The sequence below is a fragment of the Emydura macquarii genome, unplaced genomic scaffold (assembly GCF_026122565.2).
Source record: "Emydura macquarii macquarii isolate MOO-44397 ecotype Brisbane River unplaced genomic scaffold, CSIRO-AGI_Emac_v2 contig_719, whole genome shotgun sequence".
Classification (NCBI taxonomy): domain Eukaryota; kingdom Metazoa; phylum Chordata; order Testudines; family Chelidae; genus Emydura; species Emydura macquarii.
The window spans coordinates 11,762,001-11,781,871 of NW_027130856.1; the positions used below are offsets into that span (position 1 = coordinate 11,762,001).

The 19,871-nt window shown below is 39.8% G+C and overlaps 1 protein-coding gene across 1 annotated transcript in view; it reads right to left on the reverse strand.

Annotated features, from left to right (window-relative positions):
- Positions 1 to 16,565: 16,565 nt before the first annotated feature.
- DNAJB6 (DnaJ heat shock protein family (Hsp40) member B6) overlaps positions 16,566 to 19,871 on the reverse strand; it is a 101,387-nt gene continuing 98,081 nt past the window's right edge. The window contains exon 10 of the mRNA XM_067542705.1: positions 16,566 to 18,232. Coding sequence (XP_067398806.1) covers positions 18,150 to 18,232 — 83 coding nt within the window. The 3' untranslated portion in view covers positions 16,566 to 18,149. The remainder of the gene's footprint in view (positions 18,233 to 19,871) is intronic.

The window sequence follows — 19,871 nt, forward strand, 5'->3', positions numbered from 1 at the left end:
TGCTCAAGACCAATGAAACATACACCAAAGAAAAATCCATTTTCCTAATTAAGTTAAAACCAAAGTTCTTAATATGGAAAAGCTGGAAGTTATTGTAAAAGGAGGCATTAACCTAAAGATAGGTGCCATGGTTCAGGGCTCCTTTGGTCTCACTGAGTGCCCCCCCCTTCAAGTTTTAGGTCTCCCAGCTTCACTGGTCCGTGGGTGGAATCCCATGATTCTCCCACTCTTAGAGCAACTCTCGCCACTACTGCCCCTGTGTACAAACCATGATTATTCAAAGGGCCTGATTGGGTTTAAGCCCTTCTCGTTGAGAGCTGTAACTGGTAGTTACTAGAGTGACCCAAAACAGCCTCTTCAGAACAAAGTATTGTTTATTCTTAACAGTAGGAATACAGCAAAGGATAACCAGAGAAATGGGGTTTTTCCACAACAAAAGGCCTACATACGTATCCATCTCACCTATAATCCTCAGTAAGACTGTCTTATCCCAGACAACCCAGACTCCAGAAGTTGGTGTAACTGCCTGTCTCCCCACTTTAGGGAGAGTGTCCCTTTATTAGTCCATCCAAGTTCTTTGTTTTCTCCTGTGTCTCCTGAGCCTGGTTAAATTGGTTCAAGTAGCTCATGGGAGCCAGGGGTGGATTCCAAAGTGAGTGGTTTTCTGCATTGTCTCAAGTGTTTGCACACCAGCTAATAGTAGGAGCCATTGTTTCCCCCATTCCTGCATAGGTGCTGCTAACCCCTCCTGAACTAACCCCTTGTATGCTGTCAGTAAACAACACTAACAATAAGCCATACAGGTGGAATATATAATATCCATAAAATATTACAGGCATCCCCATGTCCTTCTCAATATGATTAATTAATTCTATAGCTCTAATTGAGAGACCAAATAAAATATGAATATGCATTGATCCATGAGATTTAAATAAAGCCATAAAATTAACATTATCCCACTTTATTAAAGTACAAAGTTAAGCTCTCAGAAGCAAAAATGGTCTCACAGATGGAGGACAGGCATTTTGGCAAGTAAAGTTAGATGACTTAGGCTGTGAGCTAGTGACTTTTAATAAAATGTGTACTATACAAATAGCATAAGTGAATGAGATGTGGTATTATTTCTGCTCCTGAGGTATTTCAAATACTAATCGCAAAGGTCTCTGGGAGGTGGCAGACCGTATAACGATTTGGTAGATTCTCTCTCTCAGGTAGTGTGGCTAAAAGCCTGATATGTGGGTCTAAAATAGGAGAGATCCGGGTTCTGTTCTCAGCTTGTTTAACCTCTCAGTGAAGTATGAGGCCTTGCTCAATGAACAGTGATGTGAAAGCATAGAATTACCAGCACAAATCGACAGAAGTGAGACTGGAACTCAACCTCCTAGTTTTCAGCCCAGTTTCCCTGATGTCAAAAGGCATTTTGGTGCAGAAAGTAGCAACAATAGCTGCCTGTTGCTGCCATTGCCATTTTGTCTGTGTCTCATCCAGAGCAGTGTGACACAATGAAGTGAAACACTATGGTGGTACATGTGCAGCAAGTGGAATGTTGACCAGTTTTTGGCAGCACTCCAGGAGCAAGCTATACTAAGCAAAGCACCACTGGGAAGTGGCCATTTTCAGCCATTCATAGTTTTACAATTATTAATGGCTTTTCATGGGGCTAATAAAAGATCTCACTGACCTCAGGGACATTCTCCTCCTAAATGTTAAGTTCCTGCTGCAAACCTGAGAGGTATTACAGCTCTTCAAAAACCTTGTTGGAAGAACTTTTGCAACAGAAAGTGCTAGGCAATTTAATACAGAAGAGAAAAAATATTTAGAAAGTGATCACAAACCACTTGAAAGTTCTTGTCAGTACCAGTCAGAATCTAATATATGAAGCCACAGCTGTAAAGATATGGACTCCATGTGGATAAATAGAGTAAACAGCTACAGACATTGCAGATTGCCCCAGCATGGAAGTAAATAGATCAATGGCATCTTTAAATCATATTTAAGAATACAAAATTTATACTGAGGCAAAATCATATAGGAGAAAGGCTGGTCTTGAAGTTAAGGCACTGGCCTGAGACTTTGGAGATCTAGGCTAAATTCTTGATTCTGTCACAGATTTCCTATATGAACATGGTCAAGCCACTTAATCTCTTTGTGCCTCATTCCCCAACTGTAAAATGGGGATAATATGGCCCTAACTCAGAGGAGTTGAGGAGGCAGTCATATTATAATGGTGGGGGCCATATAATTAGAAAGCACAGAGATGGACAGATACATATTACTGCAGAATTTGAAACAAGCACAAAGACCTAATTTTACATATAATAAAATTAACAATTTTACAAGGATGACCGAAAGAAAAAGCAGTGTTAGACCACAAACTGAGACCTTATTTAGGAAGAAATTAGTTAGCAAGGCAAGCTTGACTGATAGAGGGGAAAGAATTATTGTTCCAGCAGCACTGTGAGGAAAAAAAGGTCACTAAATTATGTAGATCAAAGTAGATGTTTAAAAAGGCAAGAAAAGCTCACAAGCTGTTTTGTTCTGGCCTCAAACAAGTATTCTGATGGTGTAATAGCTTATTATGATGCATATGATCACTATTAAATGGCCTAAACATGATGCAGTGTCCAGAATCACAGAGGCGCCATGGAAAAGGCTTGGTGGTGCTAATTTGAATTTAATAAAGAATCATTTACTGAAAAAAATCAATTAACTTACTTCTTATAAGTTATTTCAAAACAGAACACATTGCTTTGAGGACTTAAAATAGCAAAATTGAGAGACAGAGAGGAGTGTTAGTTTAATGGGAGAGGCTATGTAACTAAGATGATGTAATAGTGTGGGAGAGGCTATGCAAATAATGCTTCATTTTACCAGAAGATGAAAGTGAAAGTTGGTCCCTTCCCCTCTGTATTCTACAGTGTGCACCACTATTCAGTGAATCCCCTAAATTTGGTTATAGTATAGGAAGCAAATACTCTCTGATCTGAAGATCAAAGGCACTTGCATATTCAGAGCTACTGTTCCTCTGTCCTTGAAGAAGTACCCACAATATATCTACTTCAGCCTTCCTTCTATGTTACCAAGGTAAGAACAGACCTGTAACTGTCAAGGTTGTTGGACCTAAAAATGCTCCTATCTAGAAGATTTTATTTTAAGGATGGCAAATTATATTTATATATTTTTTTCTTTTTCCTTCAATCTTTGCTGTAGCTGGAATTGGTGGGGGGAGGGGAAGGGAAACAGCTTTCACTGCAACTTACTGTGACAAACTGGTACACGTGTTTTGATAGGAGTTAGCCTAATCCTCGTCTTGCTTGAGCAGTTTCTCCAATTTCTGCTGTCTAGCTGACACATCTCTTTGGTTTTATGTAGGGTTTTTTGCTTTACTGATTTTGCCTCAGGGGAAATCTCTGAGACCAGCCTTTGCCATAATAAATAACTTCTCTTTTACTTATTTAGATAAGCTACACAATTCCATTAAATGTTGCTATTGTTAGGGTCTTTCTAAAGATTACTTCTGAGCTTGATTTCAGAGATCTCATAGCATCTTTATAGCACTCCTCAGCCTGGCCAACTTGAGCTGGATTAGGTTGCGTCTAAAACAGAAAAAAATACTTTAAATTGCTTTTATAGAGGAACTTAGAAGCCTATATTCTCAGATGCATCCAATAGGCAGTGGCTGTACCCATAGAAGGCCTATCATGCAGCACTCCAAGCCTGGGATTTGTTCTATACTGACTTGCTGCCTGTAGTTTTTTAGAATAGTTTTAAGGCTAGTTCAAATTATGTTGTTGACCATACTGTCAAGGAGCCTCCAATTGCTGGAATAGAGCAACATTCTGGCCACGCCTTCTTCTCCCAGTCACTCTCCCACCACCGTGGGAAGGTGGAATTGCTATACTGACCAAGGACTTTGATAACACTAAGGGAATTCCCATCTGGTTGAATCTGTTGGTTTTACAGCCACTTTGTATCCCCATATCATAGGCCAGACCCTGGCCCAATCTATTCAACGTGTATAGATATGTTTGGTCTTCTGTTGACTGAATGAAAATTCTAGTGGAGAGAGAATCCAGGAAAAACTCAAGTGATACTAGTGGGAGAAGAAGGAATCGTTTCAAAGAACTTTCCTTTTCTTTAACATTCTCTACAGTTGAGAGCATCTGTACTCATGTGAAGGCCTTCAGCCCCTTTTGGATTCCCAGTGCTACTGAATGCTCAAATATAGCTTTTTTTTACCTTTTTAAAAAAATGTAACCCTGCCCCCGTCCTGTGGTTGGGCAGAACACTGAGCACCATCCCTTAAGACAAAACCTGGCAGCTATGGTTATCCATGCAAGACCTCCTCATTGGATTATTGGAACAAAGTTACACAGACTAAAAGAAACTCAACTAGGCTCATTTAGAGACCTTCAGGACCTTGACCTCTCTTGACAGCAATGTCAGACTGAAACTATGAAATTGTGAGTAGTAGTAGCAGGTCTATGAGTGGAGAGATACAACTTTTATAGGAGCTAGATTTTACTACTACAATGGAGGTTATGGATTCTCCATCACTTGTAATCTTTAAATCAAGAGTGGATGATTTTTCTACAAGATCTGCTCTAACTCCACCAGAAGTTATGGGCCTCATGCAGAAGTCACTGGGGGAAATTCTATGTCCTGTGTTGTGCAGTAAGCCTGGTTAGATAATCATAATGGTCCCTTTGGCCTTAACATGTATTAATCTCTTCAACATAGCTTTCCCTCAACATGTTCTTCACTTATACATAACTTGCTATAAATTAATCAAGCTATTTTGCCTACAGGCCGGATGGGAGAAAAATGTTTATTGTTCTGGGAGGCCCTTGGATATTACATTGATTGGTATAATAAGTACCTTGCTAGATAGAAAGGACTAGTAGATGTACATTACCAGAAGGACGCACTAAATCATGAACAGACATCTCCTACCATAATCTTCTATGATTTTGTGTTTCAGTGATACCGAGAACATCTGCTTCACCCTTCTCATTGCTAGTGGTGGGAAGCACATTCTAGATCTTCCCTAAGCCCATACGATTTACTAATCCATATCCCTATGTGATAGAGTAGGCTTATGTCACGATATTTTATTACGTGCTTATCTTACATGCTAATGAAACAGACACTGCGTCAAAGAGCTTACAACCTAAATAGATGAGAGATCCAGAGCGGGAGTAAGGAAGCAATCTTAGCCACATTTTACAGATAGGGAACAGAAGCACAGAGAAGTTAAGTGGCCTGCCCCAAGGTTCATACACACAGTCTGGGGCAGAGCCAAGAACTGAACCCAAATCTTCTAATTCGTAGTCCAGACTCAACCCCAAGACCATCTTTCCAAATTGTGGGGTTGTTTAAACATGCATGACACAATGTGGCCCTGTATCAAACACTGACCTTACATCAAATCACTTCTTGACTCCACGCTACCCTAATTTCAATGAATTTCTTACTTGTAACTTCAGATTTCTAAAGGTCTGATTCCTCAAGAGCTGCAGACAGATATCCACACCACAGAACCCTTAGGAACAGCAAAAGACTGAGAATTTGGGAGAGAGGGGAGAACAATATTTCATGCTTACAGATCCAGTTGTAGACTTGATGTCTGAAGTACTATTGTGTAGCTATATCAAAATAAGAGGCAGCTATCACAGAATGTGAAAGGTTCTTGGTGGATGCCAAGAAAAGATTAGCATCCATTCCAATTTAATCTGGAGTCTCAGGAACACGATGCCATGGTTACCGAAAGCGAAGCAGACCACTGCTTTATTTATGAGCTCAAAAAATTGAACAGAGAACATTAAAATCAGTAGAGCAAACCAATTCTTTCTAGGCTCATAAATGATAGGACTTAGTTTTTACTAAATCAGAGTTTAAATTAACTAATCCAGTAATAAATTCTGCATTCTGAGGTAATTCTAATTGGTTTGAGAAAGCTGGTTTACGTTAATGTGGGTTTGACAGGATTTCTTAACTACTGCACTTGGAAGGAAGTGCATGATTTAATTCACTGAATTAACTCTATTAGCAGAAATCATGTTTGTCTAGTTTTGTTGCAGAAAATTATTGTACAGAATGTGGTGCATAATTTAAACTAGAAGAATATAGTAGAATTTTTCATACAGGGCGTGTCCATAACATTCTAGGTTATGTCACGTGGAATAGAGAGATCTTGATCAGGCAATGTGTATTGTTTGTTACCTCAAGTAACAGTTCTATTTGTCTGTCAAAATAAAATAGCACCCTCAGGAGCAATTTAGCCCGATGGCCTATTTAATGTTAGTCTGTCTATGTTACATGTGTGAGGCCTTGTCCATATACAAAAACTGTACCATTAACTCTACCATTATAGTTAAAGCAATACAACCCTTCTGGTGTGGATGCAGTTATACTGGTACAAAAGTGCTTATACCACTATAGAATATTCCTGTAAATTTAGTCATAACACACCTTTACTCTGATATAACTGTGCATGCGAAGGGATGTTCTGGTTTAATTGTTGGCAAATTGAATAAATAAAAAAACCACATCCCTCACTGAAATAGTTAAATTGGTACAAAGGCTGTGTCGATCAGACCCTTGATTCTCCGTCTGCTTCCTAGGTTCTGAACCTCCTCTAGCTGTGAAGAATGGCAGAGACTACACAAACTGGACAGAGCAGTGGGAAGCATTTTATATTTTGGATTGAGAGAAGTTGAGGCATGTTCTTACAGAACATACCTATGAAGAAATAGGTTATTTAAATCAACTGGATGTCTTCCTAAAAAAAGGATTTTCTAGTTCAAGCATAAGCTACTGGGCTAGATGCAGGAATCAGTGGATGAAATTCAATGGCTGGGGTAGTGTTCTGGAGGTCAAACTAGATAACAGATAGTGTCCCCTTTCTGGCCATGAAATCTATCTATAAATCAGGATTGGAGCCCCATTGTGCTTGGGGCTGTCCAACCACAACCTCAAAAGCTGACAAGTTCAAGGACCTGAGCCGAAGCCCACTGAATTCCTGTTCACTCAGAGCTACCCCTACATGGCCCATGGCAGCGAGCCTGTGTTGACAACTTTGGGTTTGGGCAGCTCGCCCTAGTGCTCTGAAAATAGCTGTATCGGCAGCCCCTCTCTAAGCTTCAGAGCACAAGCCCACTTCAAAGTGCTGTCCACCCAGCTATGTTTCTAGAGTGCTAGCATGAGCCCCGGAAGCTCAGGTCTGTTAAAGCAGGATGTGAGGCTTGCTTCTGCGGCAATGTTACCGAAGTGCCAAAATTCAGTTCATTTGAACCTCCCCCTCTATTTGTGCAATCCCCATCAAGCGTGGCATGGAACTGCACAAAGAGGAAGGGAAGATATTTCATGTAGTTATATTCACCTCTTAGAAGTGGCTCCAGGTGCTTTACAAACATTTAAAAATATAAAGCAAAAATTCAGTTTTATGGATAAACAATCTCAAACTATAATAAAATGTAAATCAATGTTATCCACACAACAGCATTTAATATTAAATGACCTCTCTTACTTGAAAACTATGTTATTGATATTTTTTTTGAACAGCACCAGATGCATGTGTGATGTTTTTACAGAACATGGAAAAAAAAACAAGGGCTAAATTCTGCTCTCAACTTCATGGGTGTTAAATTCAGGATAATGCCATTGAAATTTATGGAGTTACTTCAGATTTAGGGTCAAATTCTGCCCTGAATTGTATGCATCCCACCACATGAATAGGAGTTGTGCACATCAGTAAAAGTAACAGCTAGTTTTTATTAGAGTTTTTCAGCATAGAAGACAGATGGCCTAGTGGATAGAACACTAGACTAGGACTCAGGAGACCTTGATTCAATTCTCTGTCCTGTCACCAAATTTCTGTGCAAACTTAGGCAAATAGCTTTGTGCTTCAGTTTCTCATCTACACATTCAGGATAATAATACTTTACAAAGGTGTAGAGTTTAAAAACGTTAAAGATTGTTAAAGGATCTTAGGAAATTGGGGCTACATAAGTATTACAGATAGATCTTAGAACTCTTTCCCTTCACAAAGGAGGCAACATCATCATGCCCATGCTACTGGTGGGAAATGGAGGTCAACTGACATATGCAACATCAGTGGAAGGATCAGGAATAGAACCTATGTTTCCTGAGTTCCACGACAACGCTGTACCTCAGAGGGCAGAATTTAGCTTCAAATGTAAGTGTGACAGAGTAAGGCTGGTTGAAAAGTTTGTCAGAACAGTTGGATAGAAAATTGTGTTTGTTTTTCATGGAAAATTTCATTTTTTCACCAAAGTAGTTCAGTCACAAATCTTTCAGTCCAAGTTTTCAGCAAAACCTCAAATTTGCATGGGAAATATTTGTTCCAGTTCTAAATGAAAGCAGAATATTATATGGTACATTACATGTGGCTGTGTGAAGTAGTGGGTCCAGTGGGTAGGTCACTACAGTGTCAGACTTTGGACCTGGGTTCTGCCTCTGCACTGCTATTTTGTGAGACTTTCAGCAAGACATTTTGCCTTTTTGTGCAATGTTACGTGTTTACCATGACCGTGTATGCAAATAACTGGTTAGCAGTGTAAGCTGGAGCAGCTAATGTGTGCGTGCATTTCTTGCACATTTAAATGTGTGTGACTAGTTAGTCAGTGGAACTGGCAAAAAGCAATCCTTAAATAAACCCTGCAATCCTGAAATAAATGGAGGAACCTTGCCAACTTTTGGACATGCAGATGGACTCATTTTAATTTGGATGACTCAGGACCTAACAAAGGTGAATTCTAGCTGACTAGGTACCTTGACACATGCAGATGGGAAAAGTATATGAAGTACACCATTGTTAAGCAATCTTATTTAAATTGCTGACCACACAGAGCAAAAGCAATTCACTAAATAGCATAGGAAATAGTTATTTTAGCATATTTGGTTCATAACTGGGGTTGGTAGGCTCCAGCTTTGTCAGCTGAAACCACAATAAAACATGATGCTAGATAGAACATGATACGCGTGAATCAGTCGCATTCCATCCTTTAATGCGACATAACAAACACTTAAACACATTGGATGAACAGTGTTTTCTTAAACACTCCTGACAGAAAAAAGTGCTGTTCTGAGGGAAAAGTCATCTTATTAATTTGAAAACCAAAAAAACAAACCACCTTAATACCATCCAGCAAGAAAAAGCTGTGGTTCAGCTGTGTATTAATACATCTTCAACCCAAAAGTCAAACCCCACCATTCTACAACCGGAACATGGAATATTTACAAAAATAGATTTGTTACGTTCAGAAACCTCCCCATAGCATTAGGCCAATCTGCACTAGAATTGAAGCCATGCTAGGCAAAACTGTATTTAAACTAGAGATGGATCAGAACCAGAATGTCAGACTGAAACACCTTCTGAACTTTGTGGGTCTTGGAATCACCTTCTGCGTTTTGGATACCCAATCGACCAATTTTTACTTCTGCAATCCAGGAGCGGAAATTCGGCTCAGCCCCATGGCACTGCCCCTGCTTTCCATATCTCCCCCGCAGACCCTTGCTAGTTCTAGGAAACTAGATTCTTAGTCTGGCCAGTCTCCTGCAACCTGACCTGGGGACTGCCAGGTCAAGAAGGTAGTCCTGAAACCCAGTGGGGTGCTAGCCAACACAACGCACACTGGGGACAGTGGAGAATGGCCTGGTCAAATCACTTCAGTTATTAACTAGCACGTGTGAGCTGGATAAAAAGGCTATTAAATTGGCTTAATGTTCCTTGCAAGCGACAGCACTACTGTCATTTCCATACCCATAGCTCAGCAGAAATTCAGGAAGCACTGGAACACTAACTAGCCAGCATTGCTAAGTACAGCGAGACCGCTGCATAAATGGACATTCCAAAAGGGGGAACAAGTTACTTTCCAAGGTTTATTAGCACCTGACAATTAGGTACTCCTTTATTTCCTAGGATCAGACAGGCTGGCATTTTTAACATGACCTATTTTGTGTGCCTGTCTGCACTCACAAGCTAAACAAGGAGACACAGACAATACCTGCACGTGAGACATTTAAGGAAACTTTAGGTGTTGCAGGAAGTGATGTTGAGTCGCTAGGTGGTGCTCTGAATCAATAGTGAAGGAATACGCAACAAAGTGTTGTCGAGGTTCGGGAAGGGAATGGGTGGTGGTGGTGGGAAGGGGTTTGCCATGCTATGGGGTGTGATTGTTTGTATGAGATGTGAAAACCAAATTTCCTGATCATTTGTGGTCATAACAGAGCCCAATGGCATATTTGCATGAGTTAAGAGGCATTAGTCCAATTTCAGTCTGCTTTCTTACATTCTTCAGAGCCTAATTTCAGTAAGATACACCATTCTTCACTTCCTGTCCCAAACTGGTGTGGAGCATTTGTTAAATTTGTCAGTGCTGTTAATAGTTCCTATGTTTATTTGGATTCCCTCAAATTCCCACTACAGAGGTGGAAACACTACATAAATAGCATACACGGGGGTAATGACTGGCTCACAACATTGGAGAATGTTTCAGTGCCTCTAACTTCCCTGGTTTGTCATTGGACACACAGGCAGCAAACACCCTGACAATGCAAAGGGTTCCAACCAATACACCTTTACGGCTGATTACTCACATAGTGTGCACCCCACAGCCAGAACCAGCCAGTTCCACTTCTTGGTATGTGCCATTACCAGGTCTCAAAGGCAAAGTCCACCACCATGCCATGATTTATTTTGACTTTTTCTATGCCACAAATAAGAGGTCCATTAAAGGACAGTATGGGATACATACATTGATATGCTTGCAACCAGTACAGCCACTGTTAAACATTCAAAAAAATCATGGAATCAGGATCCCCAGAGTTTGATTTTTTTTTTAAATCTATTTTAAAGCCAATACATTTCGGGTTCATTTGCCTTCTGGATTTTGAGACTTTAGAGTTCATGTTTCCAAGCTTTTCTCCACAACCATAAGGGCTAGACACACTTTTTAGTTAAAAAGATTGTCAGGTGTTGCATGACTCTAGGAGGAGGAGCTTTATGGAAAAACCCAAATATCATAAGTCTTAGAATAAAATTGCAGTTGGCAACATTGTCTGGGAAAGGAACTCTGTCATGGTTCTTTAGCAAAATACGTACAAATTTCTACTAAAGGAAACAAAGGATCAAAGAAAGATTAGTCAGAGCTGTGCTTTTGGTTGGTGTACAAATCAAATATATATTGAACCTCACAAAACAGCTGATAAACTTATGACTCATCAGGGGCTGCTAAAGCAAGTTTCAATGTCTTGTCAGAGTACAAGAGGGGGCAGGTTGTTCTCATCAAATGTCACAAGCAAAGTACCATCTACTCCATGGGACCTAAATTATGCAGCAAAGTCCTGCGTGTTCCACTGTGGCAGGCTAGAAATTCTGCCGCAGCTTCATTTAAAGTTAAACTATTGCAGTTCTTCCTGAGTTCAATAGGAAGATGAATATATGCTTTACAATAGCCCATGTCATTTTGGATACTTTTTTTAAAAAATCATTTTCAACTTTGCACATGCCATTGGTTTTCATATTTACAGTCCTAATGTAGAAATTGGCACAAGGGACACAAGAAGTTTTGGCAGCTGCATGGGGACAACTGAAACTGTTGGCAGCAATGGAGGTATGGGAGACGGGCGTGCACAGGAATAAACATTTAGCTACTTTTGGAAGGGAACTTTCTGTGCCTTCTGCCATGGCCCTGGCTCTCACATCATGGCCCAGCTCTCTCTTGGCAGCCCTGGGGCTGGAGGAGCTGTCATCTCTCTCCCCTCCCCAGCCCCAGAGGAGATCTGTGCGCCCACCGATTGGGTGGCCCATGCCCCTCTGCTTGACCTCCTTGCGCATACCACTGGAGACAGTTCAGGATAAGCACATCTGCTAGAAGTTTCTTCTTAAATGACTAACAGTCAAATAATTAAAGAGGACAGGTGTATGTCTGTGATTAGGTTCCAGAGTTAACGCTACTCCACTGAGATAAATGCGGGCAATTGGCTCATCTCAGTTTGGTTCAGGATGTAATAAATATTAAACGAGGAGAGGGAGCTAAAGTTACTGAGAACCAAGAGGATACCTTACAAATCTGACATAAAAGTTAAACATTTCCAATAGAAAAGGGGTTAGGATAAGAATGAGAAACTAAACTAAGCTCACACAGGACAACTGAATTTGCTGCAGTTTCAGACCTGGATGCCTACTCTTGTGCACCTACTGGGGACTGTATTCAAGCAGCCAAATCTAGAAATGTGAAGGCAGTTTCCTTTCCTTACCTAGTGACTCCTAAAACTAGATTGACAGGCAGCATGATCCAGTGACCTGAGAATTTCAGTAAGAACCATGAAAGGAGCTCAGCCACTGGCTCCTGGGTAGCCTTGAGAAGTCACTTAAAACTGTTTAATCTCATCTGTCAGAAAAGGGGGTAATTCCATTTACCTAATCCCCACAACACCATGTTTGGAAATTGTAAGGTGTGAAGCACGATTATTAGTTTGTTCTGTTTTCTGCCCCAATGTAAGAGTCAAAGAGAAGGGGAAAAAAAGTCAACATACACAAAAATATGGGAAGTAAAACTAAATTGTGCACAAAGCAAGGAGATAAAAGATTGAGACCATCTGCAGAGGATTGCATATCAAATGATGAGAACCAAGGTCAGAAATGCAGCTATCATACTCCTTTATGTCATCCATTTCTCAGATACAACAGGCTCAAAACTGGAAAATTAAAGTGCAATTAAAGGTGTAGAAACATGACAGGGGACAAAAAAATGCAGTAATAAACCATTAAATGTAATAAATGCAGTAATAAACCAAGCCTCAGATTCAGAGAGATCAAAAGTGTGCTCTAATTTGGTGGTAGGTATCCTGAAATCCAGGCTGGAGGGCAGGTGGGTCACAGCAGTTATGAATTTAGGAAATAGTCTGGAAACAGGCAATGTAGAGCAATTTCCATTTTCAGCCACAGGTAGGGGATTATATGTGATGTGTCTTGAGGTATCCGATTTCTCTAAAAATAGCCTTTTTCATACAAAAATGCTGGCAGTGGCATCTCTAGAAACACAAAGCACACACCAAATCTGCATAAAGGTCACAGACTCTTCCTGCAAAAGGAAAGCAAGGAGCAGAACCTCGGTAGGGGCTTCCATAGTGACAAAATAAAATGAACTTTTTTGGGTCGGAGCAATGAGCCTTTGAAACACTCCGCTTGCTCAAACAGAAGTGAATGCACAACTGAAGGCAGCAACATTGATCATGCAACATTGGAAATTAACTTGGGAAATATGCCCCTGCCCTGTAGCAGAAACAATTGCTGAGACAATTCTGCTAAGATCAAGCACTGCCCCATCTTCCAGCTGACCAAACATCATGTAGCCTTTAAAGCAGAGGATGTATTGTTGGCTGGAGTCACAGGATCCAGGTGGCCCCGCATTAGGCGGGAAAACCAGCCCCCAGCTTCAGGAAGGGCTGTGGGGTGCAGTATATCTTTTCCGCTGTGCACCTGACTAATGCATTCCCCTTTCATGCACTTGAGCGTACTTCTCAGTCATTTCAGTATTACAGTTAATCAACAAAAATGTGCCATGCAACTTCTTAAGAATGAACACGGTGTACTCAGACAAATCGTTTTGTTACCGTTACAGACATTCAGTGCAAGTTATACCTTAGCGTGAGCGCACGCACGCACACATCCCCCCTCCAATTTTTTTATGGAGATGACTTCTCAGTCTCTGCAGTGTTGCATCAAAAGTACGTGTGTGTGTGTCACCTAGACTCCTCAGAGCCAGAGGAGAATACCTGGTCCCCTCCAAACACCTCAAAAAAAAATCAAAATCTTTCAAGCAAAAGAAGGCTCCTCACAGACCAGAGCAATTCCAGCCCAAGTCAGTAGCTGGCATCACTTCAGTTTCCAGCAAGACAGGGAGGCTCTTGGACAGCTCTCACAGCAGACATCTTAGTCCTGTGCCTTTCAGACATTGAATCCCCAGGGCTGTCTCCATCTCTCCCCATTTATAACCTTTCCCCTCATTGAACTCTGATTAGCTCAGCTCTCAGATGGTGGATGCTAGGCTACTTGCCCCTTAATGGAAACCCTCCACGCAGCTTCAGAGCCAGCTACTGGGCATGCGCAGTAACTATCATGCACCCTCCTCAAGGCCTTTAATTGCCCTGTCCTGCTCTCTGGATGCGTGCAGAGGACCCAACCAAAAATCCGCATCTCCTCTGCCTCTCTTTAAAGTAATCAGTTGCTCCCGTAAAAGCATGTGGGTTACACACCCATTAGCAGACACTACAACATCAGATGTGGGCATAGGGAAAGTGGTCTGCTGCCCATGTGGTCCATGAGCAGGTTTATATGGAATTCGTTAGTCCAGTTGTCCTCTAACTTACTCTCGCCAAGTATTTTAGTGATAGTGTTTTTATTCTGCAACTGTTCAAGTTACAGCATGTTTTCTACCACCCGAATATTAGGGCTGTCAGCTGCAGCATAGCTGAGGCAAGACCCAAAAAGACAATTTAGTTATCAGTTGACAGAAATATCAAGCCCAATTAAAATGAAAAAGCAGTGTAGTGCTTTTACAAAGCAATGAGAAACAGTTATTCCCATGCTGAGGAGGTAACTCAGGCACAAAGAGGGATTAAGTCAGAAGCAGAAATCAGGTATGCCAACCACGAGCCCTGAATTCAAACCACATGAACACAGCTGAAGGAGGAGCTCCCAACTCTTACGTAGAAGGGGGACAAAATATCTAATCACATTCATGAAAGAGAAGAGTTAGCTAAAGAGGTAAACAATTGAGCAAGACCAGGAAAGGAAGATCCCAGAAAGTGATGACTTTGAACATTATGAAAATCCAAGAATAGACATTTGCTATGAAGGATGGGACCTAAAAGATAGTCTTTTCCTCTAGAAAGAGAGAGGTGTGAAACAAAACTGAACATGATCACTTCAGACATAGGGATCATGCATGTGACTAAGCAGCAATTGTTAGTTAACACATGCCAGGAATGTAGATATAATGGACAAGAAGGTTTCTCACACATACTCCACAAATCCATCAGAAAAGGGGTTAAACAAGAAAGGCCTTTAACTGTTAATACAATACAGTGGGATGGTATCTAAAAATGGTGACAAGGCAGTCCAATGGCATAAAGGCACAGGAACTGAAGCAGTTAAGATGGGATATCCGAGATAGCAATCCTGCTTTTGTGGTGAAGGTTCCTAGTATACACCTGGATGAGGCCCATGAAAAGAGAGATACCCAAATTAAATGAGAAGAGGCAAAGCATCAAGAAGCAGCATCCAAATAAACTGTGTGATACCTTAATGCAGATTTAAACAATGACTGAAATAACTCAAGCAAATCAAGACGTCAACACCTGTTGCAATGCAAAAGATATTGCTATTGCAAGATTGAAACTAGTCAGACACTGATTGCATTTAGCTCATTTTAAAAAACTGAGCAGGATAAGAAAGTCCAAATCACATTTGGATGCACAATCATTGGAGTACCACAGATTTGAGCAATAGGTAGATCAAAAGGTTTCCCAAAAATACTCATTTTTCTGGTTTGATATTGAAAAAATACTTAAAATTGGTGGCATGGTTTGGGGCAAATTCTTATAGGCAGCTTTGGCAAGGCTCTGCATGAACAAGCAGCTGAAATTAGGATGAGAAAAATCAAATCTGCTCAATGATGCCAGGTTCAACTGCTACCAAAAATAATCCCTTTCTTCCTCTCCCCTCCCCAGTGGTTCCTCGGGCTGAATGCAAAACCTTTTATTTCTATATAATTTACACTGATATTCACTAGGAATTGAGTACCTTTCCCCCGTAGGCATCTTTGAAAATCCTAACCATATTGTTCAGTTTGCTTACTTTTTAGTGCTCTTGAGACAGGAACTTCTGCTAAACATAAAAAAAGATAGATTAGAGTGATCATGCGGCCACAGAGGGAAAGGTCCATAATCAAACAGGCCATGCACTGATCTGCTTTGGTTGTCATAGCACCTTAAAATTTATATATTAAGCTGTTCTCACCTCTTCTTGTCTGTTATAGTAACAGAAGGGGTGACAAGTGTAAGCCCTGAGTACTCATCATCTGAAAGAATCTCCTTAAAGTGTGTAGTGTGGATTTTTCCAAGAACATAAAAAATTCCCAAATGGAATGATTTTCAAAATTCCATGTAATAGTGAATTCAAAGTAACCTCTGGTGTTAATATGAATACCATGCTTACAGCAAGTGCATTTCCATCAGCATGAATGCTAAGATATTTCTAGTTCTGACAGTATTACCTATTCTAAGTGTAGGGAATCTCTTTGGAAATTGTACTCTCGAAAACTAGAATTAACTTTAAGTGTGCCCACTGTAGCATTTCTACCATATGCACAAATATACATTATCTTGTTAATCTTTGCTAAAGAAACCATTCCCCATGGGTAACTGAACAACTTGTGAATGTTGAGCTTCCATTTTCTTAGTACCCTAAAGCTTAATTTAGGCATAAACAACTTGCGTCAGAACAAAACTATTTTACCGTTAAAAATGACAAAGAATAAAGAGAATTGTCTTTATTTTTAAATATTAGTAACACTGCACAAAACAATTAAGTGGTACTTATAAGTGAAAGAAAAACTGTTCTCAATCTTAAAATTCAGATAAACCTAATTTAAGTACCCTTACATAGTTTGCATAAGGTTACATTTTCCTAATGCAAGCATTATATGCTAAACCATCTAAATATTTTAGATTACCAAGATTTCTTATATTTTAATAGTCATTCTAGAACAGCAGATTTTACTTTTCTGTTTAGCTTCTTCCTTACATCATTGTGTGCATTGCTACATTTTGTAAATACCAAGGATGAGTGAATTTCTCCAGGAAATTTTGGTTTCCAACAGTGCCAGGTTTAAGTGTTACATCACCAACATACTGGCAAAAAGAGCAAAATCAAAAGAACAAAACAAAAACATGGCTTATTACTATTCATAGGTTAAAGAGAAAAGGCAACATACTGGCAAGGAACATGCAGGGAAGTAGTTAAGACGAGAAGGATTCTACTTAGTGCTCAATACAAATTAAAAGGTTAGGAGAGGCAGTGTATCATGACCATGAAACAATTATAGGAAGCAAGGAAATAATCTTGCCAGACTCAAAATATTCCTTTTAAAGTGAAGAAAATGTTTGCAAATTAGAAGTTTAGTCCTGCAATATACCTGATGTAAATATACTTTTCTCATGTGTGACTGATATTCTAAATATGTATTTCTAAAAAGAATTACTTGGTAGAATTATATGGAACCTGAAAATACGTTCAGGATCTGAAATCCACTCAGCAGAAACCAAGCATAAATTTAAAATAACATTTAGATAATTTGTCTGGAGAGACTTTGTAGAAATTCAAATGATGAAAACTGATTTCACTCTCAGTGATTCACTGGGAGTCTACCACACAGAATGAGTCACTATGAATATTTACTGGAGACCAGAACCACACACTGGCTTTCTTAAGTCACCAGATGTAACTTTATGATGCAATATAAACATAACAGCGTATTTAATTATCGTAACAGAAATAGTTTTTTTTCTGCTTAAGTTAGAAAAAAGTTAAGGTAAAATGCAATTATGAAGTGGGCATACTTATTACTAGATTAGCTTTAAGTAACAGCTTCTAAAGGCTTAGTCCTACTCCCACTGAAGTCAATGGGAAAGCTCCTATTGATTTCAATAGGAACAGGATCAAGGTTTAACTCAGATATTTCAACGGCCTGAGGATACCAGAATGAGCAGACAAAGAGACACTGTTACAACACCTTATATCCCAGAGGAAAACACTAGACTACAGTAGATTTAGTTGTAGGGAAGGAAGAAGTCCGTGATTCTGCAAGGTTTTCCAAACTTCAAATACAATGCACCTCTAACCAAGATCAGCCTAGTTTGAAGTCCCTAATCTGACTGGCAAAAAAGCCTCTGTGCTGCTAAAGGGTAATATAGTGCAATTTTAGTGGAGTTTTAAACATGGGTCATCTTCCTTACTAACAGTGTATACAATCAAAAAAATATACACAAAAAAGTGTGCTCAAATGTAACGATAACATATGGTGTCATTGTAACAGTACTGAGTATCTGAGGAGTCCGTTTTAGTGATTCCCTTTGGTTGGCTTCTTCTTCTTCTGTTCCTCTCTCTGCTTCTGCTTCCTCCTCTTGCTGCCTTCTTTGTGTCCTGAGGAGATATGGCTTGTAAAACACTGTTCATAATATTAAATTGACTTTTCCTTAATAAATGCACACACTTTCTCTGAATGGTTTAAATATTCTTTCAAGAAGACTTGGTCTAATTTGATTTGTTTCTTTAGTGACCAATTTGGTTTGTTTCTTTAGTGACCAATTTCACTAAATCTAATACAAAGCTAGGAGAGAAAAAGCTTAAGTATCTTTGAAGTTTGGAAAGATGTAAAAACATTCACCAAAGGACTTCAAAGCCATTCAGGAAGAGACTCAAAAGTAAAGATAATTTACAAAATGGAAGCAAAAAATAAGTCAGCCTACTGCATATGCAGACAGTACCATTCCCTGTTCACAGCAGTTGAAGTTACCATAGTACCTGCACTGTGTGTTCTTCATTCTAAGGATAAGGAATACTAATCCTGAGTAAATAAATGATGTGCTAAATGTTAACATTCAGTGGAGCCCACCTTGTATGGTAAACATCAGCCTGCCCATGCTTAATCAGCTCGTTAAGTAGATTTATATTGTAAACCTTGTGCTAGAGGACAAGGATTAATCAGGACTAAGCTATTTATAAACTCAAGCAACTATCTAGCTCCACCTCAAAAGATATGAAAATCAAGCCTTTGTTTTTGCAGCACCTCATATGCTTTCTCTATGGGTCTTGATCAGGTCTCTATCAGGTCATGTCATGTCAGGTCTATCAGCCATTTATTAGCAAGAGTGGAAAATTCTTTGGCCCTACTCCCACCAGTCAAGAAAAAAACAGCAGCCAACCACAGCAGAGTAAAAAGGCCAAGCAATACGTTACCCTCTAGAAGTTGGTGCCTGGGGTGAATGCCTTATTTACCCACCCCCTAGAACTAGCACTGTCACACTATCCCATGCATTTAACAGATGTGTGAAAACCAGAATCATGTATCTGAATCCATTTGGTTCCTTTTTCAATCTTTGGGTAAATGGAATTTGCAGCCCAGGCTTTTGGTGCATACAAAAGTCGCCATGGAAAATAGAACCATTTCCATTCAAGTCTAATTAATTCTATTACTTCTAATCTGAAATAAAGACAATAGATTTAAGACTGATGATATTGGTCTACATTTCCCTTGGAGATCAGCTATGCAAAACTTTAAGAAAAATAAAATGCTTCTAACTCAGCAATACTTTGTCACTGGGAAACATGATCTGGCGTACAGGGCAGACACAAAGTAAATAAAACCTCACCATTATATATCAGACATGGGGGTGGAGAGGGAGATAAATAGGATAATTCACCAGACTGGGAATGTGGAGACCTATTCGGTTCCTGATTTTGAGCAGTATGCCTATTTAAAATCAATGGGAGTTCTGCCTATATCACAACCGCAGTACTTAAGGTTAAGTTTCCAGGTCTAGCAGAACCACATATTATTCTTTGAGCCAAATTCACTTCAGGGACAAGCAAACACAGCTTTTTGAATTCATTGGAGTTGCATCCATTTATGCCAATGGTGAATTTGTTCCTTGGCTATTATTTCAGCTCCTACACTGTGGACAGCAGCATTATTTCATAATTTATGCTTAGTAAAGAATGGCTCCTTACCTTATAACTGTTGTTCCATGAGTTGTGTTGCTCATGTCCATTCCCAATTTAG